The sequence below is a fragment of the Cetorhinus maximus genome, chromosome 15 (genome assembly GCF_964194155.1).
Source record: "Cetorhinus maximus chromosome 15, sCetMax3.hap1.1, whole genome shotgun sequence".
In the NCBI taxonomy this organism is placed as follows: Eukaryota; Metazoa; Chordata; class Chondrichthyes; order Lamniformes; family Cetorhinidae; genus Cetorhinus; species Cetorhinus maximus.
In genome coordinates, this window is record NC_135893.1 from 83,479,328 (window position 1) to 83,506,610 (window position 27,283).

The 27,283-nt window shown below is 46.9% G+C and overlaps 1 protein-coding gene across 1 annotated transcript in view; it reads left to right on the forward strand.

The window, feature by feature from the left end:
- The window catches only part of coro7 (coronin 7), a 101,032-nt gene that overhangs the window by 59,714 nt on the left and 14,035 nt on the right, over window positions 1-27,283 (forward strand). Inside the window, exons 10-17 of the mRNA XM_078558765.1 lie at window positions 15,691-15,745; window positions 18,346-18,403; window positions 18,645-18,790; window positions 21,513-21,608; window positions 22,970-23,125; window positions 25,781-25,922; window positions 26,360-26,535; window positions 26,928-27,036. Of these exons, the coding sequence (XP_078414891.1) occupies window positions 15,691-15,745; window positions 18,346-18,403; window positions 18,645-18,790; window positions 21,513-21,608; window positions 22,970-23,125; window positions 25,781-25,922; window positions 26,360-26,535; window positions 26,928-27,036 (938 nt within the window). The remainder of the gene's footprint in view (window positions 1-15,690; window positions 15,746-18,345; window positions 18,404-18,644; window positions 18,791-21,512; window positions 21,609-22,969; window positions 23,126-25,780; window positions 25,923-26,359; window positions 26,536-26,927; window positions 27,037-27,283) is intronic.

The window sequence follows — 27,283 nt, forward strand, 5'->3', positions numbered from 1 at the left end:
AGCAGTACATAGTTCTAGCCCATGTACAGTCTGTGTACAGCACTTACACCGTACCAGTCCCAGGTTTCAGTGCTAGTTTATCCAGTCAGTGCTATTCTGTGCACACAATGCACACTAAAGCAGCAAGTCCCTCTGTTCTTATGAAATGCTGATCTGTTAGTTGTTCTTGTTCAGTTGCCAAACTCCCCCTTGTTATTCACTAATGTTTGGAGTGTAGCCAGTATACTCCTCAGTATACTCAACTCTTTTCAATCTTCCTGTTTTTGTAAATTAACCAGTTCGGTCTAGCTGTTTTGGTTTCTGATTGTTCTTGAGTGTAGGTGCCCGATGACTGAGAGTTCAGGGGATGCAGTTCCCTCCTTTGAGAAGTGTGATGATGAGAGTAATTGCCAGTGCGAGTGAATCTGAGTCAGATCTCCTGTTAACATAGCCTGACACAAGGGAGCCTGTACAGCACAGTCACTGTGCGACTGATGTCTTTTCCAATGCAGTGGGTGATTATGTGGTTTTTAAGTGGTTCAGACTGTACTATTGCGGGAGTCGGTCTTTCTCTCACACTCAATGTACATTCCCATTGTGCATTTGAGATCAGAAAACTCTTGAGGTGGAAATCATTACTTGCAGGCTGGGAATTAAGTTCCTTTCGTGACCTTAGGGATGTCCCAAAGCCCTTTACAGCCAATGGTGCATCTTTTGAAGTGCAGTCATTGTAGTAATGTAGCAAATGAGGCACATCAAGCTCCCACAAACAGCAATGTAATAATGACCAGGTAATCAGTTTTAATCATGTTGTTTGAGGGATAAATGTTAGCTACGACACCAGTGACAATGCCCCTGCTGTTCTTTGAATAGTGGCTGTGGGATCTTTAATGTCCACCAGAGAGGGCAGATAGTTTGCAGCTGTATAATCTGAAAGACTGCATTTGACAGTAAAGCGTTCCCTCTGCACTGCCACACTGAGAGTGCAGTGTTCCCTCAGTATTGACCCTCTGACACTGCAGCACTCCCTCTGACACTGGAGCATTCCCTCAGAACTGACTGACAGTGCAACACTCCCTCAGTACTAGCCTTCTGACAGAAAAGTGCTCCCTCAGTACTGGCCATCTGATAGTGCAGCACTTCCTCAGGACTCTCTCTCCAACAACACAGTGCTCCCTTAGTTCTGCCCCTCTGACAGTGCAGCATGCCCCCAGTACTGCCCCTCTGACAGTGCAGCACTCCTTCAGTACTGACTCTCCAACAGTGCGGCACTCCCTCAGTACTGCCCATCTGACTGTGCAGCATTGCCTCATACTGATCCTCCGACAGTGCAGCATTCCCTCTGTACTGCCCCTCCGACAATGCAGTGTCCCCTCAGTACTGCCCCCCTGGCAGTGTAGCACTTAATCAGTACTGCACTGGATTATGTGAAGTCTGTGGAGTGGGACTTGAACCCTAAACCTTCTGACCTCAGAGGTGAACATGCTACCCACTGAGCCACAGCCAACTCCATGTTGTTTGTAAGATAAAAGCAAAATACTGTGGATGCAGGAAATCTGCAATAAAAACAGAAAATGCTGAAAAAAACTCAAGTCTGGCAGCATCTGTGGAGAGAGAAACAGAGTTAACATCTTGAATCCGTATGGCTTCTTCAGAGCTAAAGAGAAGAAGAAATGTGATGGATTTTATACTGTTTAAAGGGGCGGGGAAAAATAAAAGACCAGGGATAGTTGGGAGCTCAGAAAAGATTGACAAAGATGTAATGGACACAGGACAAAGGGAGTGTTAATGTTAGAGCTAAAGACTAAGGAAGGTGCTGATAGTGGTATAAAGATAAGATAGCAGAATGTGTTAATAGCAGAACAAGGGTCAGTGCTCTGTGAAAGTACAACATAGAAACAAGTGACAGATGTCCCTGTGGGGGTGGTGGGGGGTTGGGAGGCAGTGCTTCAGTTGCACCTCCTTTAATTTTGCCTACTCTATTTGTTGCTCTCAATGCGGTTTCCTCTACACTAGGGAAACTAAATGCAGACTGGGTGATTGCTTTGCGGAACACCTTCGCTCAATCCACAAGCATGACCCAGACCTTCCTGTTGCTTGCCATTTCAACACACCATCTTGGTCTCATGCCCACATGGCCTGCTGCAGTGTTCAGTGAAGCCCAATGCAAACTGGAGGAACAGCACCTCATCTTCTGATTAAGTACTTTACAGCCTTCCGGACTTAACATTGAGTTCAACAACTTCAGAACGTGACCTCTCTTCTTCATCTTTACCCCTTTTTAATCCAATTTTTAAAATTTTATTTATTTTATTGTTATTTATTTATATTTTTATTATTTTTCCCCAATTTACCCCCCTCCCACTCCTCCACCCACAGGGCCATCTGTCACTTGTTTCTATGTTGTGCTTTCACAGAGCATTGACCGTGTTCTGCTATTAACATGTTCTGTTATTTTACCTTTATGCCACTATGAGTACCCTCTTTAGTCTTTAACACTACATCTTTGTCAATCTCTCCTGAGCTCCCAACTATCCCTGGCCTTCTATTTTGCTCCACCTGCTCCACCCCGCCTCTTAAACAGTATAAAAATCCATCATATTTCTACTTCTCATTAGCCCTGAAGAAGAGACATATGGACTCGAACTCTGTTTCTCTTTCCACAGAATCCTGCCAAACCTGCTGAGTTTTTTCGGCATTAACTCTCCATATTGTTCCTGCTGGGTGCCCTATTTGGAAAGGAAAATCAGGCATGGTGTAATTTGGGCAATTGACTCGTAACTGCCCTTTGCTGACCCACTGCTGTCCGCCATTGATCCCCTTCCTGCCTGGCGAGAGAGGTTAAATCGGCCTCACCCCCATCCCCCCCAAAGTGAGTTCTGAAGCTTGGTTTACAGCCCAATGCAGTTGGGATTGCCCTTTGTCAAAGAACAGCACAGTGTGTGAACAAATTGCGTGTTCCAAAGTACTCACTTCAGTGAAGATTCTCTGTTTACTGTGAATCCGGCTTGCTTTACACAGCTTGGAGGCAGGGCAGACTCACCATTGTACTGAGCATTAGCCCAATGGCACTGATAGCCCAGTTCTTGCAGGCTTTCACACGCAAGTTAGTGAGTGAGTTCTGTGAGAAAGTGCTTTGCCTGGAGACTGCCCTGTGCAGGGAGCTCAGCTCATTTCAGCTCTCTAACACACAGAGGGCATATGTGAGGGGGCCGCTTAACCTGTGAGAGGCCAGAATCGAGTGTGGTGGGAATGTTTTTGTGTGCTCTGATTATGGGACCCTAGAGATGGACACAGAGTTGATTTAAATGCTCCCTCTCAAGGTTTAGATATAGACACACAGCTGTTCACAGATTCCACCAGAGAACAATTCCTGTGTGTCTGATCTTGCTTGAGTCAACACCTCGAGCAGGGGTCAACACCAATAGCTTAAAGGAGACTGGATAACAGCCTGAGCTCTGAGGTTTATCGTGACAATATCAAATATCATAACAAGTAACATCTTCACATCACGGGATGCACAACTGAGTGGCAGAAGACTTTTACTCTTGAAATCAGATTTCCTTCCTTGTGCTCCATGCATTTACCAGGTGGCTGCGATTGGTCTCAGACCCTCTCCCCATCTCTGCTGGAAGTGGATGTGAGAGATTCTGGTGAGGAGAGGACTGGAGTTGGTTTGTGTTCCTTACACACAGTCAAATACTCCTCACTCACATATGAAGACTAGGCTTCTGGGCACTACCAAGAGATCAGGGAAGGTGGATAAGGTAGGAGAGGAAGAAGTTGCATAAAGCAGGTGATTAGCTACTAACTGCAGCCTATTTTCACTCTTTGAAAGGAAGTAACATCCGATAAGCTCAGCCAAACTTGGCAGCACTTTTATACCTTAGGTGTTTACTTATTGACTTAGTGTTACAAGAGCAATCAAACTTTCTTCTCTCACTTCAACACTCACTTTCTCATTGTTATAGCCGGGGGAATCAACACTTTGACATAAGCAACCCTGCAAGTCCACATCAGTGCTGTTTGGTGATATCTAGGTTTTGCTGACGGCATCTCGCTCACTGACGATCATTAGGGTATCCATGTATTTCACTGCTTCAAATCCTTCCATGGTCTCACTTCTCCCTAGCTCTGAGGTCTCCTCCGGTCCCACAACCCTCCGAGATACCTGTGCTCATCTAATTCTGGCCTCTTGGGCATCCCGATTTTCATTGCCCCATCACTGCTGGCCATGCCTTCAGTTGCCTAGGCCCCAAGTTCTGGAATTCCCTCCCTACCTCAATTTCGTCCTTTAAGACACTGCTTAAAACATACCTCTTTGACCAAGCTTTTGGCCATCTGCCCTAATATCACCTTATGTGGCTTGGTGTCAAATTTTGTTTGATAACACTCCTGTGAAGTACATTTGAACATTTTACCATGTTAAAGGTGTGTTAATGAGTACATGATAGAAACAAACTGGAAATAGCATATGAAAGAAATATTCATAGTTTTTTTAATTGTTAGCATTGTTATGGACTTCAGTTCTGTTAATGGTAACACACAGTTCCCCTTTTCTACTCGGCATTTTCAATCAGTCTCAGCATCTGAAATAAAATGAAAAAAAATGAACACCATTAACATTTTTAAAAAACTTTATGAATGATGCTTTCCCAGTTGTTGTTCCATGATGTTGTTCCCAGTTTGTTTTTCTCATGTGCACATCCAAAGTTATTAAAGTTTAAAGTTGCGTAAGGATTTTATAAACATTCTATATAAATGTAAGTTGTAGTGAAGGGAGCAACCCTGTGCAGTCCCACTGCATAACTTGGTTTCTGTTGCTGCTGGGCGTAGAAACTCCTGATTCTCAAAATGTTGATCTTAATAGTTCCAATTTAAGGCTGTTCTGAGCAGCCACCATTAGCCTCTAACTCTGAAATACATGCTGTATTATTGTAGGCTATTAAGCCGTGGGACCCATCGCAGCCAAGCTGGATCCTGTGCTTAGCCTGACATTGATAATCGTATCCTGCATTGTTATGAGTGCTCTGGCTGATTATTTTATGGTTTCCCTCTGTCTAGCCCTGGGATACTCAGAGCAGCACAAACTTTAACTGAATGTGATCTGTGTGGCTTAGGATCAATCACATCACCAATCAGTTTGTCCACCGCTGGAGTCCACGAGGCTCAGGCCTTGTTCCCAATATACACCCGCCTGGTATAACCTAAGCATTAGTGGCATGGAATCAGGCCATATGGATTGCAGGGTGGAGCTTGATAATAACATTGTTCAACTATAGTCCAAGTAAATCCTATAATTTGGGGGAAATTAACCAGGGGGCATGACATTTGAGAGTCTTTTTAATGTACAGCCAATGGGATTGATTTGTGTTAAAGGCCTAAATTAAAATTCCCAGGGATGTAACAAAATGCTGCTTCTTTCATTGTTAATTATAAGTGGTTTCTTACTGGCATTGATCACCAAAACAGCCTTTCAGAAGGCTCTGTAACTACCTAAAAATACGGTCCAATTGTATTAAAACACAATGGTGTTGTCAAAAAATGTGCTTGTGTCAGGATTTCTCCAAGCTACTGATTTGGAAGCAGGACTTGCTCCTTCAGTTTGCTCAGTCTGTGCGCAGCACTCATAGTGCACACCATCTAACCATATCGCTGCTTCATTCTCAGACCACCTCAAAGGGCAAGCCCACCCTGTCAGCAAGATAACTTCAAGGCCCTTGTTAGGCACCAGGCTCCCTTGGGGAGAATTGGGGATTTGTCTGCCGGGGGGATGGGGTTTGTGGGAATTGGGGGTTAATGTGGTGCTGATTGATGATTTTGGGTCTGCCCACAGACCATTGGTTAGGAAAGGCACTTCCTGTGAAAAAGTGGATGCTTTCCCAGCAGCAACCTTGGGCTGATCCTATCTCTGTAATCCCCTCCAGCTCTACAAGCCTTCAAGGTCTCTAAACACCTCCAATTCTGGCCTCTTGTGCATCCCCAATTTCGATCAATTCACTGTTTGCAGCTGTGCCTATTTTAAAATTTCTTCATGGGATGTGGCCATCACTGGCTAGGCCAGCATTTATTGCCCATTCCTAATTGCCCTTGAGAAGGTGGTGGTGAGCTGCCTTTTGAACCGCTGTAGTCCATGTGGTGTACGTACACCCACAGTGCTGTTAGGAAGGAAGTTCCAAGATTTTATCCCTGTGACAGTGAAGTGACAGTGAAGGAACAGCGATATAGTCCCAAGTCATAGAGGTCTACAGCACAGAAAAAGGCCCTTCGGCCCATCGAGTCTGCACCGGTCAAACAAGTACCTAACTATTCTAATCCCATTTTCCAGCACTAGGCCCATAGCCTTGTATGCCATAGGATCGCAAGTGCACATCCAAATACTTCTTAAATGTTATAAGGGTTTCTGCCTTTACCACCATTTAAGGCAGCAAGTTCCAGATTCTCACCACCCTCTGGGTGAAAAAATTCTTCCTCACATCCCCTCTAAATCTCCTGCCCCTTACTTTAAATCTATGCCCCCTGGTTATTGATCCCGCCACCAAGGGGAAAAGTTCCTTCCTGTCTACCCTATCTATGCCCCTCATAATTTTATACACCTCAATCATGTCCCCCCTCAATTTCCTCTGCTTCAGGGAAAATAACCCCAGTCTATCCAACCTCTCCTCATAACTAAAACTCTCCAGCTCAGGCAACATCCTGGTAAATCTCCTCTGCACGCACTCTCTAGTGCAATCACATTCTTCCTATAATGCAGATTCCAGAACTGCACGCAATACTCTAGCTGTGGCCTAACCAGCATTTTATACAGTTCCAGCATAACCTCCCTGCTCTTATATTCTATGCCTCGGCTAATAAAGGCAAGTATCCCATATGCCTTCTTAACCACCCTATCTACCTGTCCCACTACCTTAAGGGATCGGTGGACATGCACACCAAGATCCCTCTGATCCTCGGTACTTCCCAGGGTCCTACCATTCATCGTGTAAGTCAGGATGGGTTGTGGCTTGGAGAAGAACTTGCAGGTGGTGGTGTTCCCATCCATCTGGTGCCCTTGTCCTTCTAGGCTGTAGAGGTCGTGGGTTTGGAAGATGCTGTCAAAGGAGCCTTGGTGAGTTGCTGTAGTGCATCTGGTAGATGGTAAAAACTGCTGCCACTGTGCATCAATGGTGGGCAGAGTGGATGTTGAAGGTGATGGATGGGGTGCCAATCAAGCAGACTGCTTTGTCCTGGATGTCAAGCTTCTTGAGTGTTGTTGGAGCTGCACTCAGCCAGGCAAGTGGAGAATATTCTATCACATTCCTGACTTGTGCCTTGTAGATGTGGACAGGCTTTGGGGTGTCAGGAGTGAGTTACTGTCCTTAGACTTCCCAGCCTTTGACTTGCTTTGGTAGCCACAGTATTTACATGGATGGTCCAGTTCAGTTTCTGGCCAATGAAAACCCCCAGGATGTTGATAGTGGGGGATCTAGTGATGGTAATGTCATTGAATATCAAGGGGAGATGATTGGATTCTCTCTCATTGGAGATGGTGATTGCCTGGCACGTGTGTGGCGTGAATTTTACTTGCCGCTTATCAGCCCAAGCCTGACTGTTGTCCAGGTCTCGTTGCATATGGATGCAGACTTCCTCTGTATCTGAGGAGCCTTCTGCTGACAAGCCCCTAAGTTTGAAAATTCCCTCCCTAAAGCAAAACCTCTCCGCCTCTCTCTTCTCCTTTAAGACATCCCTTAAAACCTACCTCTTTGGCCAAGCTTTTGGTCACCTATCTTAACTCCTGTCGTGGCTTGGTGTCAGATTTTGTTTGATAATTGGTCCTGTTAAGGGCCTTAGGCATTTTACTTCATTAAAGCTGCTATATAAATATAATTTGGTGTTGTCCCTGACATAGCTGTCCAGTCTACAGTCCAAATCAGAAGCTGTTTGAGCTGAGACCCTGTCCTGAGACCCAGGATACCCTCTAAAGAATGGCCACGTTTGATTAGAGAACCTTTATTCAGGAGGCCAGAGTCCAGACTGGATCATCATGGGTGGGATGGGGGCTGGATGATGTTTGCTTTGTATCATCCACAAGCTCTAGTTCGGAGCCAATCAGTCTGTGTTCACTGGGTACAGGAGTCAAAAACGGTGGGAGCTGCGTTCAGATGCAATGTCTGGACATGCTGATGATTTCCATCTGAGTAAAGCAAAACCTCAGTCAGCCTTGGCAGAGGTGGATGGACAGCACAACAGCGATAGCCTGTATTTAACTGGGGACCCTCTCGGCAACCCTGTGCTGTTGGGATAGGGGAGTGGACCACTTCCATACCTATGTACTGAGAGCATGGGTCCCAGCAGCTCTACTTTAGTGTTGGTCTCAGGATCTCACAGCTTAATTATCCTGTTGTCGGTCTGTGTCCCGATTGATGTTGAGTGTTCAGATTCAGCGCTGTGATTGGACTCCTAGTTACCATGACACAGATGTTTCTGGGCTGGGATGAGGCCTGTGGGCACAGTGTGTTCATGCGTTGAATTTACTTGTTGTAAACAGTGGGACTGAGGAGGATGTGCAGTGTGCCTCGCCTGAACTCTGGCAGGACAATCTCATGTCTTAAAAATTCCTAAACTCTTGCCAAATCTTCACCCACTTATTTTAAGAGCAAGACAGTTGTGTCAAGTTTGCACACTGTTTGGGATAGACAATTGCCCGAATAAGGCAGCTGTCATTTGCCAACTGCTCTGTCTGTTGTGGGCAAGGCTGAGACACATTTCCAGTCTGAGAGTAGAGGGTTTTGTATTTTCTGTGTTTCTCTCTCATTGGAGCTATTGGCAACTTCGTGAAGAGTGTGGAATTCAGAAAGCTTTATTCTGTCAAACTGGCAACCAGTCAAGAGCAGATTGCTGTTTGCTTTCCCTTTTTTGAGGTGAATATTTAAAGCCACGATGGACGAAGGTTTTTTGCCTCTCTGGAGGTCAATCTCACAGTCCGACTGACCTTGGGGAGATCAATCCATATTTGGATAGACCCGGGATGCAGTGCCTGTGCAGGTGTGCCTCTTGTCCAGTTTGCCTTTCCTTGTTCAGGCTGCATCTGTTGGGCACAAGGTGCTCAATGGCAATGAAGCATTGTGTAGCAATGGGCAACAAGTGAAATAGTCAAATTGCTGGGATCGCACTGTGCTATTCAGCCTTGATACATCTTTTGCACAAACCTTGGCCCCCTTGGTTGTATTTTCCAGTTTTATTCCCTTCTGAGGTACAGAGAGGTTGTATTTTACCCCCACACTGCCTTTCTGCACGTGTGAGTCAGGTGGTAAGTGGTTATGAACTGTTCGACCTTGAAAGTCAGTGTGGTCTAGGTCAGACTTCCCAGCAGATGCTCCACTCTCCCCTTCCCCTACACTGTCAACCCTTTCCCCACTCTACCTTACCCAAACCTCTCCCTCCACACTGCCATCCCTCCCCCACACTATCTCCCCTCCCCTATACTGTTGCTCCCCCCCACACACACACACACACACATACACACACACACTGCTGCCCCTCCTCTCCCACACTGCCAAACCCCCCACATTACCACCCTTCCCTTCACAAACTGCCATCCTTTCCCACACACTGTTACCCTCCCCCCACAAGGTGCCGCTCAAACAGAGATTGATTAACTCCGCCCTATAAAAATGCAAATATTAAGCAAGGGCCAAGCCAGGCTTTTTTTTTGCTCTCTGTGGTTCACTGTTACCCTCTCAGTCCTGTTGTCACAAATCATCGCTCTCTCTGACTGATGCCTCTGCACAGGCTGACGTTCAGCGCAGTCCCAGAGGACCCGGCAGTCGCTGGCAGCCAGAACCAATATTTGCATTAGGATAGAGCTAGGCCTCACAGGCTGGAGCCGGACTCTAACCATTTGCTGTGATCACTGCAGTTACAGCTCTGTTTCTTTCTTTCTCTCTCTCTCTCTCTATCTCTGTGTCACCCTGTACTTCTCTGTCTCTGACTTTGTCTCCGCCCCCTCGTCTCTCTCTCTCTCTCCCTCCACCTCCCCTCTCCCCACCCTCTGTCTCCCTCCCTGTTCTGTACCCTCCCATGCTCCATGACACCACTGCACTCCCTCACCAATCTCCCACTCTCCACAACCGCTCCCCACTGAGCCCACCCCCTTCCCTGTACCTGTTCATGACACTGAATGATCTGTGTACCTGAACCTCAAATTTCTATGGACTTCAACTTTTTACGATTTAATAAGTGTTCTGTTCTATTCTATTTAGGTTCAAAGTGAATGACGTCACATTTGCCCACATTGAAATCTGGTTGCCACGGTTTTGCCAATTCACTTAATATTTTCATATCTCTGTACTTTTATGGTTCCATCTTTTTATTTTTTCATGGATGTGGGAATCGCTGGCAAGGCCAACATTTGTTGCCCATCCCTAATTGCCTTTGAGAAAGTGATGGTGAGCTGCATTCTTGAACTGCTGCGGTCCATCCAGTGCAGGTACACCTGTTAGGAAGGAAGTTCCAGGATTTTCATGCAGCAACAGTGAAGGAATGATGAAAAAGTTCTTAATCGGGATAGTGTGTAGTTAGCACGGGAACTTGCAGGTGGTGGCATTCCCACTACTTACAATGCCACCTCTCTTTGTGTCATTGGCAAATTTGGATATGTGGCTCTTTTCCCATTGTCTACATAAGAAATAAAAGCAGGAGTAGGCCAATTGGTCCCTCGAGTCTGCTCTGCTATTCAATGAAATAATGACTGATCTGATTGTCGCCTTAACTCCACCTTCCTGTCCGCTCCCCATAACCTTTGACTCCCTTGTAGATCAAAAATCTGTCTCACTCAGCCTGCACTGCACTCTAGAGTAGAGAATTCCAAAGATTCCACGATCTTCTAAGGGAAGAAATTCTTCCTCCTCTTCATATTAAATGGGAGACCCCTTATTTTGAAACTGCCCCCTAGTTCTCAAGAGGGGAAACATCCTCTTAGCATCTACCCTATCAAGCCACCTCAGAACCTTATAAGTTTCAATAAGGTCACCTCTCATTCTTCTAAACTCTAGTGGATATGGCCCAACCTGTTCAACCTTTCCTCATAAGACAATCCCTTCATCCCAGGAATCAACCTAGTGAACCTTCTCTGAACAGCCTCCAATGCAAGTAAATCCTCTTTAAATATGGAGACCAAAACTGTGCACAGTACACTAGAAGTGATCCCACTGTTGCCCTATACAGTTGTAGCAAGACTTCCTTACTTTTATATTCTACCTGCCATGGAATAAAGCCCAACATTCCATTGGTCTTCCTAATTGCTTACTGTACCTGCATGCTAACTTCTTGTGGTTCAAGAGACACCCAGATCTCACTGTACTGTAGCATTCTGCAGTCTCTCTCCATTTAAGTAATATTCTGCTTTTCTATTCTTCCCACCAAAGTGGACAACCTCACATTTTCCCACGTTGTACTCCATCTGCCAAATTTCTGCTCACTCACTTAACCTATCTGTATCCTTTTGCTGACTCTGTGTCCTTCTCAAAACTTGCTTTCCCACTTATCTTTGTAGCAAATTTGGCTACTATACAGTCTGTCCCTTTATCCAAGTCATTAATATAGACTGTAAATAGTTGAGGACCCAGCACTAATCCCTGTGGCATTCCATTGGCTACAGTTTGCCAACCTGAAAATTACCCATTTACCCTCACTCCCTCTTTCCTCTTAGTTAGCCAATCCTCTATCCATCCTATTAGATTACCCCCAATACCATGAGCTCTTATCTTGTATAGTAACCTTTTATATAGCACCTTATCAAATGCCTTTTGGAAATCCAAATACACTGCATCTACTGGTTCCCCTTTATTCACTCTGCTTGTTAAATCCTCAAAGAACTCTAATAAATTTGTCAAACATGACTTTCCTTTCATAAAACCATGTTGACTCTGCTTGATTGTATTTTGATTTTCTAAGTGTCCTGCTACAATTTCCTTAATAATGGATTCCAGCATTGTCCCAATGACAGATGTTAGGCTAACTGGCCTTTAGTTTGCTGCTATGTTCCTCCTTTCTTGGATAGAATTTTAGAAGATTACAAGTCATTAACAAAGGTGGTGTTCGTTTCCCCTGCTCTTCTTTTAAAAAAAGTGGCTGTGGCAACTTATGCATGTACCTGAGAGGGAAAATTGAGCCTTTGGTTTAACTTCTCATCCAAGAGAAGACAACTTTGACAGTGCAGCACTTCCTCAGTCCTGTCCCTCCAATATTGCAGCACTCCCTCAGTGCTTCCTCTCTGGCAGTGCAGCACTCCCTCAATCCTGCCCCTCTGACACTACAGTACTCCCTCAGTGCTGCCCCTCTGACATTGCAGCACTCCATCAGTGTTTCCTCTCCGACAGTGCAACACTCCCTCAGTACCGCCCCTCTGACAATGCTGAACTGCCTCAATGTTGTGTTGGGTGTGTAAACTTCGGTTATGCTCAACCGTTTGTAGTGGGATTTGAACCGGCTACTTCCTGACTCAGATGAGAGGGTGCTAACCACAGAGCCCAGCCAACACCATACTGGGCACGGACTGGAATGTTGTCAAGTCCTGTTTGATATTGTGCTGCGGAGTGCCTTGGGGATATATAACTATGTTCAAGGCACTATAGAAATGCAAACTGTTGTTGGAATTGGAAAGCGGGGAGAGAAACATAACTTGTTCAGGTTTATTTGCAGTTCTGGGCTTGCTTAACTTCACATCAGCTCCACATACAGATGGACGGGAGCCTGATCCTAGGAGTGTGCCTTGGGGGTCGTGCAGTTCCAGTTTGATCATTTTTAATCTGTACATTTTCACATGAAGTGCTTTGCCATAAGATGTATGACGTCAGTATTGTGTTTACATAAGGCTTAGTGGAGGGATCACTTCCCAGACCCTAGTCCAACTTTTCAAATCTCTGTTGCCTTCTTTCACCATATTGAGTGAATGAGGGGTGGGTGTACCGTGTGGTGTTTAGCATTTGTTTGGATATTTTATGCTGTCTGGGATGCTGCCAGAGCCTTGTGTGACTGCCAGTGTGGGAAGGCTGGAGGTTGAGCATGTAAATATGTTGTGTGGGAACCGTTCAGTGTTTTGTTTGTGCTAAGAATCTGGGGGAAGGGGGGTGGTGAGTGGGCCGGTGGGGGGCGGGGGGAGGGATGCAGTGTTGGGGCCAGTCAACCCTGTCAATGTGCAGGAACTCTGAATGTGAGACTCAAAGAGAGGAATGAGAGGCTAGAGACTGAGTTTCCTCGCAGCTGGCAATTGGGATTCAAATAATTTTAAAGTGAAAAGGCCGCTGTTGGAAACTTGTCAGAAATCTCAAAACATTCCCTCATGCCCCACGTAGCCCTGCGTAGCCTTCATCCCTGTCTCCCACATTCTCCCCAAGAACCCCCCCCACCACAACTCTCCCTGTATCCCCCCCACTCTCCCCGTGACTACCCACCACTCTCCCCGTGACTACCCACCACTCTCCCCGTGACTACCCACCACTCTCCCCGTGACTACCCACCACTCTCCCCGTGACTACCCACCACTCTCCCCGTGACTACCCACCACTCTCCCCGTGACTACCCACCACTCTCCCCGTGACTACCCACCACTCTCCCCGTGACTACCCACCACTCTCCCCGTGACTACCCACCACTCTCCCCGTGACTACCCACCACTCTCCCCGTGACTACCCACCACTCTCCCCGTGACTACCCACCACTCTCCCCGTGACTACCCACCACTCTCCCCGTGACTACCCACCACTCTCCCCGTGACTACCCACCACTCTCCCCGTGACTACCCACCACTCTCCCCGTGACTACCCACCACTCTCCCCGTGACTACCCACCACTCTCCCCGTGACTACCCACCACTCTCCCCGTGACTACCCACCACTCTCCCCGTGACTACCCACCACTCTCCCCGTGACTACCCACCACTCTCCCCGTGACTACCCACCACTCTCCCCGTGACTACCCACCACTCTCCCCGTGACTACCCACCACTCTCCCCGTGACTACCCACCACTCTCCCCGTGACTACCCACCACTCTCCCCGTGACTACCCACCACTCTCCCCGTGACTACCCACCACTCTCCCCGTGACTACCCACCACTCTCCCCGTGACTACCCACCACTCTCCCCGTGACTACCCACCACTCTCCCCGTGACTACCCACCACTCTCCCCGTGACTACCCACCACTCTCCCCGTGACTACCCACCACTCTCCCCGTGACTACCCACCACTCTCCCCGTGACTACCCACCACTCTCCCCGTGACTACCCACCACTCTCCCCGTGACTACCCACCACTCTCCCCGTGACTACCCACCACTCTCACCATATTCCCCATACTCCCACTGTCCCCTGCGCTCCCTCCGCTCCACACACCGCCCCCCCCCCCCCCCCCCCCAACTCTCCCTGAAGTCCCTTCTCTCTCCCCCACGCCCTACCCACTTTCTGCTTGATCCCCTTCTCCCATCCTCTGCTCATGTTTGCCCCTGCCTTTCTCCTGTCATCCCCCGCCCCTAGCCTCGTAATTGTCCCCAGGTTCTGGGCGCTCTGTATATTCAGATGTTGAATAGACAGTGCCTGCCCCCTGGTGGAAATCTGAGTCACTACCCACTAGCTCTGTCTCCCCTATTTCCCAATGGCTCCAACCACACGCTGTTTATATTATAATCTGGTGTTTCAGTCTGAGAACCAGTGACATCGACGCTCTGCAATGTGACAAGGGGTGCATCAGTAATCCGTCCACCACAGGGAGAGAGCAGAGTCTGTGCCTCAGATCCACTGGGCTGTTGGGAGCTTGAGTCAATTGGGTTTTCACCGACCACTGACTGCTGCAGGGAGGTGTGTGAACAAAGTCAGACCCTGTAGGCGCTCGCCTCCCCTTGCTTGTCCCAGGATGCATAGCTGCTGACAATTGGGCCTAAGCTTAAACACGGAGAGCCGCTGGTACCTGATATTATAGTGAAGTTCTGAAGAATATTCATACAGACTCAGTTTGTCTCTCTGCAGATGCTGCCAGACCTGCTGAGTTTTTCCAGCTTTTTCTGTTTTTGTTTCAGCGGCCAGTGCTTTTGTTTATTGAATGCTGAGGTAGGATTATTCTGAATGGACAGAGAGCTCGCAGCAGTGCTGCCCTCGTCACTGATTCACATAAGATAATCACTAATATTCCAATAGGGAATTCAAGAGAAACTTCTTTACCCAGAGAATGGGGAACTTGCTACCACAAGGAATGTGGTGAGGTGAATAGTATAGATGCATTTAAGGGGAAATTAGATAAACACAGGAGAGAGAAAGGAAAAGAGGGATATGCTGATCGAGTGAGATGAAGGATAGAAGGAAGTTCGTGTATACCATAAACACCAGCATAGACCTGTTGGGTTGAATGACCTGTTTCTGTGCTGTAACTACTTTACAAAACATTAATTGCTCCTCAGTGCCTCACCCAAGTGAGTGTTTCACATTATTCCACCATGGAGGACACCAGCTCAGATCTCACTTGCACTTGATATCCACGCACACGTATACATTCTCCATAGGACCACTTCATTGTGTTCAAGAGCAGGAACCTGGGCTGGTTTTCCCCTCACTTCCCTGGCTGAGGCAGGTGTCCATTGTAAGGTTGGGTGTATTGGGAGGTGGGAGTGGCTGTGGTTCCATATGTTGTACTCAGGCTGTGGATGGTGATCCTGATAATTTCTCTGTCTCCAATCCCCAGCCCGCTGATCCCGATGTACGATGCTGACTCTGGGTTGCTGATCCTGGCTGGAAAGGTGAGCAGTGATGATCTGATGCTCCAGCTCATCACCGACATTCAGGGATGGACTTTCTCGACACTTCAATATAAAAGCTCTAAATCATTGCATTTTTCCATGGGGCAGCATCATCACAACTCTAGGGGGAGCTGCCAGGCAATTATACCTCACAGCAGCTAGTTAAAAATCACACAACTTAGCCTGGTTGAAGTGAGCGATACATTGGTGGAGCCTGAGGGGAATTAGTGGTTACAACATCTTTCATTTTGATGGTGATCTTGAAATCAGGAGTAACACAGGCCAAAACAAGAAATAGATCATTTTAGAAATACAGATTACAGAGGAACAAATTAAAGACAAATGTAATTTAACCAGGGTTCAGTGGTAGCACTCCCCCTCCTGAATGAGAGGGTGTGGGTTCAAGTCCTACTCCAGTGACTTGAGTACATCATCCAAGCTGACACACTCAGTGCAGTAGTGAGGGAATGCTGCACTATTGGAGGGTCAGTACTGAGAGAATATTGCAATGTTGGAGAGTCTGTACTGAGGGAATGCGCTAGCGTCAGAGGGTTAGTACTGAGGGAGTGCGGCAATGTCAGAGGGTTAGTACTGAAGAAGTGCTGCACTATTGGAGGGTCAGCACTGAGGGAGTGCTACACTGTCGGAGGGTCAGTACTGAGGGAGAGCTGCATTTTTGGAGGGGCAGTATTGAGGGAGCACATCATTGTTGGAGGATTAGTACAGCGGGAGTGGTGCACTGTTGAGGCGTCACTACTTGAGGGAGCTCCACACTGTTGGGGGATCAGTACCGAGGCCTCAAGTGCTGTATTGTCAGAGGGTCAGTACTGAGGAAGCGGTGCATTGTTGGAGGGTCAGTACAGAAGGAGTGCTGCACTGTCAGAGGGGCAGTACTGAGGAAGCGCTGCACTCTGGTAGGGTCGGTATTGAGGGAGTGTCGCACTGTCAGAAGTGCTGTGTTTCAGATGAGATGTTAAACTGAGTCCCTGTCTGCCCCCTCAGCTGGGTAAAAGATCTCATTACGCTATTGGAAGAACAGGTTAGTTCTTCCTGATTGCATGAGAGATACATTGCGCCCAGGACATGTCGCTAAAATAAGTTATCTGATCATTATCACTTTGCTGATTGTCGGATCTTGCTGCTGCTGAAACATTGCTTTCAGATGGACACTTAATCCCCTACCCTCTGGCTGTCCATGAATCATTCCCCACTTCCCAAACTCCAGTGTTCTGTTTTGCCCACGAGCTGTCCATTGTTTTTGCCTCTATATAGGGACAGAAGGAGGCCATTCAGCCCCTTGAGCCTCTCCTGCCATTCTGTTAGATCATGGATCATCTGAATCTCAACTCCATTTACCCACAGTTGCTCCATATTCCTTGATACCCTTACCAACTAAAAATCTCTCAATCTCTCTTGAAAGTTCCAATTATCTTCCAGCATGCACCACCATTTCAGGGGAGGGAATTGCAGATTTCCAATATCCTTTGTGTGAAAAAGTGTAAGCTAAAATGAAAAGTGAAAAAGTCCCCGGTTTCACTCCTGAATGGCCTAGCTCTAATTTTATGATTGTTTATCCCCAGTCTTGTAAAGGAGATAATGTATGTGAACAGGACCATATAAACGGAACTGTTTCAGTGATAGAGCAACTGAACTGAGGCTTTCAAGAAAAACCATTGAGCCAGACAGTTAGAAAGGCTCAGCGAGAGTGGCTGCTCGTACATCTGCTGGGTTTGGGCAGCCGTCCTCTTCTGTCCAGGGTTTCCAAGCCACGGTGCCAAGGACCACCTCACAGGGGCTTACCCTGTATTCATCGGCTCACTAGGTTGACTGCTGGGATGAATAGATTGTCTTATGAGGAAAGGTTGAGCAGGTTGGACCTATACTCATTGAAGTTTAGAAGAACGAGAGGTGATCTTTTTGAAATGTATAACATTCTGAGGAGGTTTGACAGGGTAGATGCCAAGAGGATATTTTCCCTCTTGGGGGAATCTAGAACTTGGGGCGCAGTTTCAGAATAAGGTTTCTCTCTCACTTAAGATGGAGATGAGGATGAATTTCTTCTCTCAGAGATCGTTAGGCTTTGGAATTCTCTACTCCAGAGAGCAGGGGAGGCTGGGTCATTGAATATATGCAAGCCTGCGAATTTTTTATCTTCAAGGGAGTTAAGTGTATTGGGCGGCAGCCAAGAAAGTGGAGTTGAGGCCAAGATCAGATACGCCATTATTTTATTCAACAGCAGAGCAGCTTGAGGGGCTGAAAGGCCTACTCCTATTTCTTCTGTTTTTCTGTACTCCTGACTGGTGCCTTTCTGTAGCAGCAACTCGCTGAGCAAGCCCCAGCCAGCAGTGACCAGGAGGGGGAGTCACTTACAGCCATGTGAGTGGGGAGGGAAAGTTATTCCATTGTCTGGGTCCTGGAAACGTTGTCTTAAATGGGAGACCTGGAAATTCAGTTCTCCTGTTTATTTTATTGGCAGAGAGAGGGGTTGATGGTGATGGTGTACATTTGTAGGCATATTGTGAGCGTGTGCGTGTGTCTGTGTAGTGGGTCAGGTTGTGTAAGGCTGTGCTGTATCTAATCATCTCTACTCTTCCTTGCAGGGTGATAATGTTCTACATTGCTTTGAAGTGTCTGCTGCAGAGACCACTTTAACCCAAGGTAAGGTTCGCTCAATGGGAATGATTAGTTTCTGAATCTCACATACACAGCTTTTTAAGCCTCCATTTTTACATACCTACATCTTTCCACCTGTGCTGTAGTTCATGAACTGACTCTAATGTATTAATTGCAGCTGAATATGCTGCACAGAATTGATCTCTCTCTGTTCCATCTCACTATCGATGTATTGGCAGAGACTGCCTGTCTCAGGTCTTATTGTAACTTTGTGTAAATTCTCCAGTGAACCAGTGCCTGACAGAGGTGAAGTCCAAGGGAGTTGCTATGGTGCCCAAACTCGCGCTGGATGTGATGTCGTGCGAAGTAATTCGTGTGCTGCAACTCACTGAAAACTCCATAGTGCCGATCAGTTACAGTGTGCCTCGCAAGGTAACCAGATACAGGGAGGCTGGCACCACTTGCGCAGTCCATGACTTTGGGATTAGATGGGTTGGAGATACAGATCCATTGAAAGATCACTGGTCCCAGCGAATCTAATATGTATTTCACACACAAACCGATAGAGACATTCAGCCCTTTGTGCCAGTGACCATGCTGGCCCTTCCCCTACCCACTCGACCAATCCAATTTCATTCTATTTCTCTGTAATATTTTTTGTTATTTACCTGGTTCCTCTCAACTCCCATGTTTCCTTGAGGTCCAACAGACACCTGAGACAGTCAATCCCATATTTTAATTGACCATCGCTTGAAAACTTTTCTCCTGATCTCTCTCTTTTTGCTCCTGCACCATCTTGAGCTTACACTGTTTTACTGATGAGCAGAAATAATCTTTCATTGTTCCTTCAAACCCTTTTCTGATTTACAACACTCTTCATAAATTTCCCACAGAAAAGTGCCCCCACAATCAACCCAGACCCCCCCCCCCCCCAAGATAAACACTGTAAACTCCTCAGATAAACACCCCACAATCAACCCCAAACCCCTCAGATAAACACTCGCAAGCCCCAAGCGCTAAACACCCGCATCCCTCCAATAAACACCCCACAATTTACCCCAAACCATTCAGAGAAACACCCCAAATCCCTCCAATAAACACCCCACAATTTACCCCAAATGATTTAGAGAAACACCCAAAATCCCTCCAATAAACACCCCATAATTTACCCCAAACAATTCAGAGAAACACCCCAAATCCCTCCAATAAACACCCCACAATTTACCCCAAACGATTCAGAGAAACACCACCACAATCAAACCCTTCAGATAAGCAGCCCAAAATTAGCCTCAAATTTTGTTGATCATTTTGGTGTAAAATTGGTATGGGAGAACTAACTAATCATGTGCAAGCAATTCTTCACTAAATATTACCAATTGTGTGATAAAAGCAAAGTGCAGCAGATGGTGGAGGTCTGAAATAAAAACAGAAAGTGCTGGAAAAACTCAGCAGGTCTGGCAGCGTCTAGGAGAGAGAAAAAAGTTAACATTTTGAGTCCAATATGACTCTTATATGGAACTGAAGAGAGGTAGAAATGTGATGAGTTTTATGTTGTTGAAGAAGTGGCGGGGGGGGGGAGTCAGGTGGAGTAAAAAAAACCCTGTTCTGATGATGCTACCTTCCAAAATGGCACTTCCAACATGTCTTCCTTTTTGCTTGAACTGAGGAATCTTTCTCCCCCCACCATTGTGGTGGACGTGGCCCTCAAACATGTCTGACCCATTTCCCACACTTCTGCCCTCACCCCTTCTCCCCCTTCCAGAACGATGATATGGTTCCACTTGTCCTCACTTTCCACCCCACCGGCCTCTGTAATCAAAGGACCATCCTCCACCATTTCTGCCACCTCCAACATGATGCGACCACCAAACACATCTTCCCCTCTCCTCGCCTGTCATCATTCCGAAGGGATCATTCCCTCTGTGACACCCTGGTCCACTCCTCTATCATCCCCAACATCTTATCCTCTTCCTATGACACCTTCCCATACAATCACAGGAGGTGTAACACCTGCCCTTTTACCTCCTCTCCTCACTGTCCAAGGCTCAAACGCTCCCTCCAGGTGAAGCAGCGATTTACTTATACTCCTTTAAATTTAGTCTACTGTATTCACTGTTCAAAATGTGGTCTCCTGTACACTGGGGAGAACAAACAAAGACCGGTGACCGCTTTGCGGAACAGCTCTGCTTGGTCTGCAAGCATGACCCTCACTTGACATTTCAATTCATCATCTTGCTTTCATGCTCACATTTCTGTCCTTGGCCTGCTGCACTGTTCCAGTGAAGCCTAGCGCAAGCTGGAGGAACAGCACCTTATTTTCTGATTAGGCACTTACAGCCTCCTGGACTAACATTAAGTTCAACAACCTCAAACCATGAATTCTATCCTCCATTTTGAATGTTTCACGCCCCCCCCCAAATGCCAGTTTGTATCTTGTTTTCATGTTTTGCTTTCAGACAAAGCTGATCTTTATTCTGCTATTAACACCTACTCTGGACCAATGCTTTGTTTCTTTATTATTACCATTACCACTTGCTTTGCCATTTGTTCCATGACAACTTTGGTATTTAATCTCCCCTGCCTTCTTCCTATCCCTGACCTTCCCTTTAGTCCAACCTGACCCCCTGACTGCCACGCGCCCCCCTTTCAGCCCTAGAATTAGCCTCAAAGTTTGTTGTTCGTTTCGATGTAAGATCGGTATGGGAGCACAAACTAATCATGTGTAAGCAATTCTTCACCAAATATTACCAATGGTGTAATAAAAGCAAAGTGCAGCAGATGGTGGAGGTCTGAAATAAAAACAGAAAGTGCTGCAAAAACTCAGCAGGTCTGGCACCGTCTGTGGAGAGAGAAACAGAGTTAACATTTCGAGTCCAATATGACTCTTCTTCGGAACTGAAGAGAGGTATCAATGTGGTGAGTTTTATGTTGAAGAAGGGGGAGCAAAAAAACCCTGTTCCTATGATGCTACCTTCCACAACATAAAACCTATCATATTTCTACCTCTTTTCAGTTCCAAAGAAGAGTCATATTAGCCTCGAAGCATTAATGCTATTTCTCTCTCTACAGACGCTGCTAGACCTGTGTTTTTCCAGCACTTTCTGTTTTTATTACCAGTGGTGTAACTATTTATGTTTTGTGTCTGTTATTCCAGTCTCTCCATGAATTCCATGATGATTTATTCCCTGACACTTCTGGTAACATTCCTTCAATGTCTGCGCTGGACTGGTTCAATGGATCTGATGAGCAGGTCAGTATCACCCTTAGTGTCAGTGTGTCCTGCTCGATGGGCGGAATAGTCCCAGATTTGCACTAAGTGCAGTAGCTGGCGGGAAAAACAACGTTTTGATGGCGGGCAGGCTCTGATTTGCCTGCCATGCTGTCACCTCGCTGCTTCATCACACCACGCACCACATTTAAAGTACAGCCACATTCAGTGCTTCCTGCCGAGGACTGTAGCAAAGAAGACATGGCCCCGAAAGGCAAGAAGACTGCAGTCCTCGAGTGCCATTTGGACGCCATGGACCCGCTGCAATGTCCTCTACCCCCGCTCTGGCCGCAGGAGGGGCAGCAACATTATGACTCTGGCTTGGTAGGCAATGGCTGCCAACGCTGCACAGAAGAGGTTGGCCGTCTAATGCAGATAGAGGATAAATGATTTCGTTTGTGCAGCCAGGATATGGCAACCATTTCATCACTCTAAATTCATACACTCAAGCCCATCACACATTCACTGGCATCTAACTCACTGCCAGCTCAAGGGACACGACCACCTATTTTCACACACATACCCTCCCATGTCCGTCTGGCCTCATCTGCTCTGGAGACTGCCTCCTCAGCCCTCACCATCTTGAGGACACTTGCACAGATCAACATGTGCCCCCGCACACACCCTAGGATACCCTGCTTCCCAGTACAGCCCTCATCCTGCAGCCTCTTCTCTTGCCTGAGGCTAATTCTCCCCCTTTCCCAAGCAATCCCTAGCCCAGCAGCCATGGAAAAGCCACCCACATATGGCTGATCTGGTAGGTGGAGACCTGCCCGTGAGCCCCCTAAAGGTGATGTGGTGCTGTCTGTGAAGCCTGGCGCTGATGACCGCAAGTGCTGACTGAAGCAAGGTAGGCAAACAAACCTTGAAGTCCCGAGCGAAGTGCAGCCCACCAAGTGTACACCTTGTATATGCTGTTGTGTTTTCCCACCAATGTGGGTGGATGATCCAGTGGGGGCGGAGACAATTCCGGCGGGCTGGCCTAATAATGATATGCAGGCGTATTACGATGAGGTTCCCGATGTCCGACAGCGGGAAATGTGGCCTGCCATCAGTGGGCTGAGCAGACGATTTCAAACTGGTTTCAGGCCACTGTGAAACTGATCTTGCCATATTGTTCGCTCACGCCACCAAACACACCCAATGCCAGTGGGCATGGAAAATCCTGGCTGATGTGTCTCTTACTAATCCTCTCTCATAGTTGGTGTTTCTCTCTCTCTCTCTCTCTCTGTCCCAATGTCTCTCTCCCAATCTCTCTGTCACACGCACTCACTCTGTGCCAGTTATATATTTAGGCTGCATATCTTCACCAGTTGCTGTAACTGCTGTGTTTGTTCCTGTAGGTACCAAAAATTTCTTTACACCCAGATAAACGTACCAGGCAGAGTTTCACCTCCAGCGTTGTGCCTAGCCTGCGGGAACCTTCAACACAATTGAGAGAACAAGCTCCAAGGGAACAGAAAGAAATGGAAGAAGTGCCTTGGGAAACAAGAAAGCCAGTAAGGAATATTTCATTCAGTGGGAGCCAGTGAGCTTCCCATCCTGCTCCTCTAAGACAATGAGATATTGATTAATCACTATTCCAGGATTAATAAGTTGATCTTCCAAATGTTCGATTATTTCAGACAGGTGCACATTGAGAGCAGGAATACATTCCCACTGTCACAGAGAAACCAGCAGATATCGCCCTTCAAACAGACTGCAGTAAATATCAGACCTGTGCCCCTACCAGACTGATTACAAACCCAGAGCCACCCATTGCATATGAAGGGCTTCAGCTTGATAGGCAGTGAGTGAGTGGTTAGAATGGCAGTGGCAATAGTGGCATAGTTTAAGTGGGGCAGAATGGGATGGTGGGGAGAGGGTAGGGAATTATGCTTCCATGTACGACAGCCTTCAATGGGTGGCCCACAGGTATCCAAGCTCATTGGAGCCTAGACTTCATCACAAGAGGCAGAGGATATAAAAGCACAGCCATTAGATAGTGTGCTGGTCACACGTCATTTGGAGCACTATGTTCAGTGCTGGGCATCGCGGGAATACATCAGCCTAGGAGAAGATCCATGACTCTTGGCTAGCATGGTACCTGGGATAATGGAACTTGACTACAATGACAGACTTGGTAAACTAAGGTTATATTCTGTGATGTTGAGTATTTCATGAAGCTATGTTAAAGGGTGGTCTGACCTGAGGAACAGGGTTGACTGGAAGAAATGGATAATTACTTGTAGGGGAACCCAGAAAATCAGAGTGGAAGGATTGAGTGAACAAAATTTTAAAATTCAAGTTATGGCAGTTTAAAGTAAACCCAGGTACAAATATCTTCACACACAGTTGTAGATAATGAGAAGCACACTTCCAGAAGACCAGAACCAGCCAAGCTTTTTCAAGCAGAGAGATCTTATTTGGAAAATAATAGAATGCTACTACACAAATCGAGGCTATTTGGCCATCATGCCTTTGGTAGAGTGATCCAATTAGTCCCATTCCCCTGCTCACATCCCACAGCCTTGTACTTTTTAATCCTTCAAATATTTATCCATTTCTCTTTTCAAAGCTACTGTTGAATCTGCTTCTGCTGCCCTTTCAAGCAATGCGTTCCAGATCGTATGGCAGGAAGTGGGGAAAGGTTGAGGGCCTGGGCTTAAGAAGGTAGAGCAGGAGGTTTAATAATGATAGCCGAGCTGAATGGCTGACTCATGTCCCTGTGTTTTTTTTTTAATTCTATCACAGGACATGGGTGTCACTGACTAGGCAAGCATTTTTATTGCCCGTCCCTAATTGCCCTTGAGAAGGTGGTGGTGAACCGCCTTCTTGAACCACTGCAGTCCACGTGGTGTAGACACACCCACACTGCTCTGTTAGGATGGGAGTTCCAGGATTTTGACCCAGTGATGGTGAAGGAATGGCAATATAGTTCCAAGTCAGGATGGTATGTGGCTTGGAGTGGAACTTGCAGGTGGTGGTATTCCCATGCACCTGCTGCCCTTGTCTGAGGTGGTAGAGGTCACAGGTTTGGAAGGTGCTGTCAAAGAAGCCTTGGTGAGTTGCTGCAGTGCAGCTTGTAGATGATACACACTGCTGCCACTGTGCGTCGGTGGTGGAGGGAATGGATTTTAGAGGTGCTGGATGGGATGCCAGTCAAGTGGGCTGCTTTGTCCTGGATGGTATTGAGTTTCTTGAGTGTTGTTGGAGCTGCTTTCATCCAGGCATGTGGAAAGTATTCCATCACATTCCTGATTTGTGCCTTGTAGATGGTGGACAGGCTTTGGGGAGTCAGAAAGTGTGTTACTCTCTGCAGAATTCCCAGCCTCTGATCTGCTCTTGTAGCCACAGTATTTATATGGCTGGTCCAGTTCAGTTTCTGGTCAATGGTGATCCCCAGGGTGTTGATAGTGGAGGATTTAGTGATGGTAATGCTATTGAATGTCAAGGCGAGATGGTTGGATTCTCTCTTGTTGAAGATGGTCATTGCCTGGCACTTGTGTGGTATGAATATTACTTACCACTTATCAGCCCAAGCCTGAATGTTGTCCAGGTTTTGCTGTATATGAGCGTGGACTGCTTCAGTATCTGAGGAGTTGCAAATGGTTCTGAACATTGTACAATCGTCAATGAACATCCCCACTTCTGACCTTATGATGGAGGGAAGGCCGTTGATGAAGCAGCTGAAGATGGTTGGGCCTGGGACACCCTGAGGAACTCCTGCAGTGATGTCCTGGCATTGAGATGATTGACCTCCAACAACCACAACCATTTTTCTTTGTGCTAGGTATGACTCCAACCAGTGGAGAGTTTTACCCCTGATTCCCATGGACTCCAGTTTGGCTAGGGCTCCTTGATGTCACACTCGGTCAAATGCTGCCTCTCACCTCACCTCTTGAATTCGGTTCTTTTGTCCATATTTGGACTAAGGCTGTAATGAGGTCAGGAGCTGAGTGTTCCCGGCTGTGCTTGATTTTGATGTGGCCTAAGTGTGGCATGGCAGTATGATAGTAGGCATGGCAGTATGATTGACAATAGGTGTAGTCTCAATGTGATTGATATCGCATCAACTATATTTTAATTTGTTTTGAGCACAGCAGCTGCCTGTTCTCCCCTTATTCCTGAGCTTCTTGTTTGAGGTTGCCTGTTTTTTTTTAAACAAATTGCAGGTTCACAATGAACAGACATCATCATCAAGTTCCATCAGCTCAATGACCTCACCATCCATCACCTCTCCAAGCAGCACCAGCTCAAAGTTCAGCGATTTTGTAACAACCCCTCAAAGTCAGAAATCTCTGCACGGTATCTTGGGTGAGTTAGAGAGAGAAGCTGACAAATTGTTTCTCAATGTCATGGGGTAGTTGGAAGGACGAGTAAGGTAAGTGGTTAAGGTGATAGATGGATAGGATGGGCAAGAGGGTACGGTGGTGAGATTGGGTTGTGGGGAGTCAGAGGGTGGGGGCGAGTCAGGTTGGTTGGTTTGCTACCAAGTAGCTGCTTCCGCAACAGAAAGTGAAGACCAAGTTTGAGTCACGTGCAAAGGAGCAGAGAATTGGTAGATAAATCTGGGTGACAAGCTGGGTATATACTCACTGTGTGGGGTGGAGAATGACAGTGCAGCATACTCACTGTGCGTGCGGGGTCAGGGCTGAAATCATTTGTGTGGGGACGAGAGCAGCTAGAAAGATGGTGTTTCCATGTTGTAATGACCACATTTTCAACATCTGCTTCTGAATTTCATTTCTCAGGCAACAATTCGAAGTTCAGGCACGTGCAGGGCGTAGTGTCTCATCGGGACACACACATCACTAATCTGAAAGGGTTAAGTCTGACCACACCTGGCGAGTCTGATGGATTCTGCGTGAATCGTGAGCGAGCTGCAGTTCCACTGTCGGTGTCAGGGGGGCAGATCGCTGTGCTGGAGGTGATTACTTGGCAGTGGATTCTGTCACTTTACCCAGCTGCAATGCCAACATTAAAGCTGTATTAAGTGGAAGTTACTTTCAGGGGAAGCCTGGGTCAGGGCTCAGACTCCGAGTGCAGGACACCACCAGAGCGTTTAAGACTGTAGAGGAACTTTACTCTGTGACTAACCTGTGTAGTACCTGCCTTGGGGGTGTTTGATGGGACCATATAGAGGGGGCTTTACTCTGTATCTGCCAGTCTAAGAGGGTCCTGGCTGCTCATGGTGTCTCATCTGATCCACTGTCGCTGACCAGGCCTTTGAGAATATCGCAAGAGTTCTGAAATCTGTTGATTGTTTGTATGTTCTGCTCATTACAGATTTTTCTCTTCAGTGCTCTTTGTTTCCTGCAGCTCTCAAAACCTGGGCGACTGCCGGACAGCTCCCTGCCCACCATCCAGAACAACGCAGCTGTCGCTGACCTCAGCTGGGATCCCTTCGATTGCCATCGGCTTGCTGTCGGTACTGATGCATTCTTCAGGTTCTGACCTCCCAGCACAGGGGGCATTGCTGTGATCTGGGGGAATCCTTTATCAGGGAAGCAGTTACTTGCAGCAATGTTGTAAATATTCAAATAGCTTACTTTCTTGTTCTCCATGGATCTCAAGATGTATTTCAACTCTGCGATCCTCACCGCTCATCCCAGGATGCTTTCCCATGGACTGAGGGACACTCAATTTCCCACACGTGCTTTATCATCCACTAATGT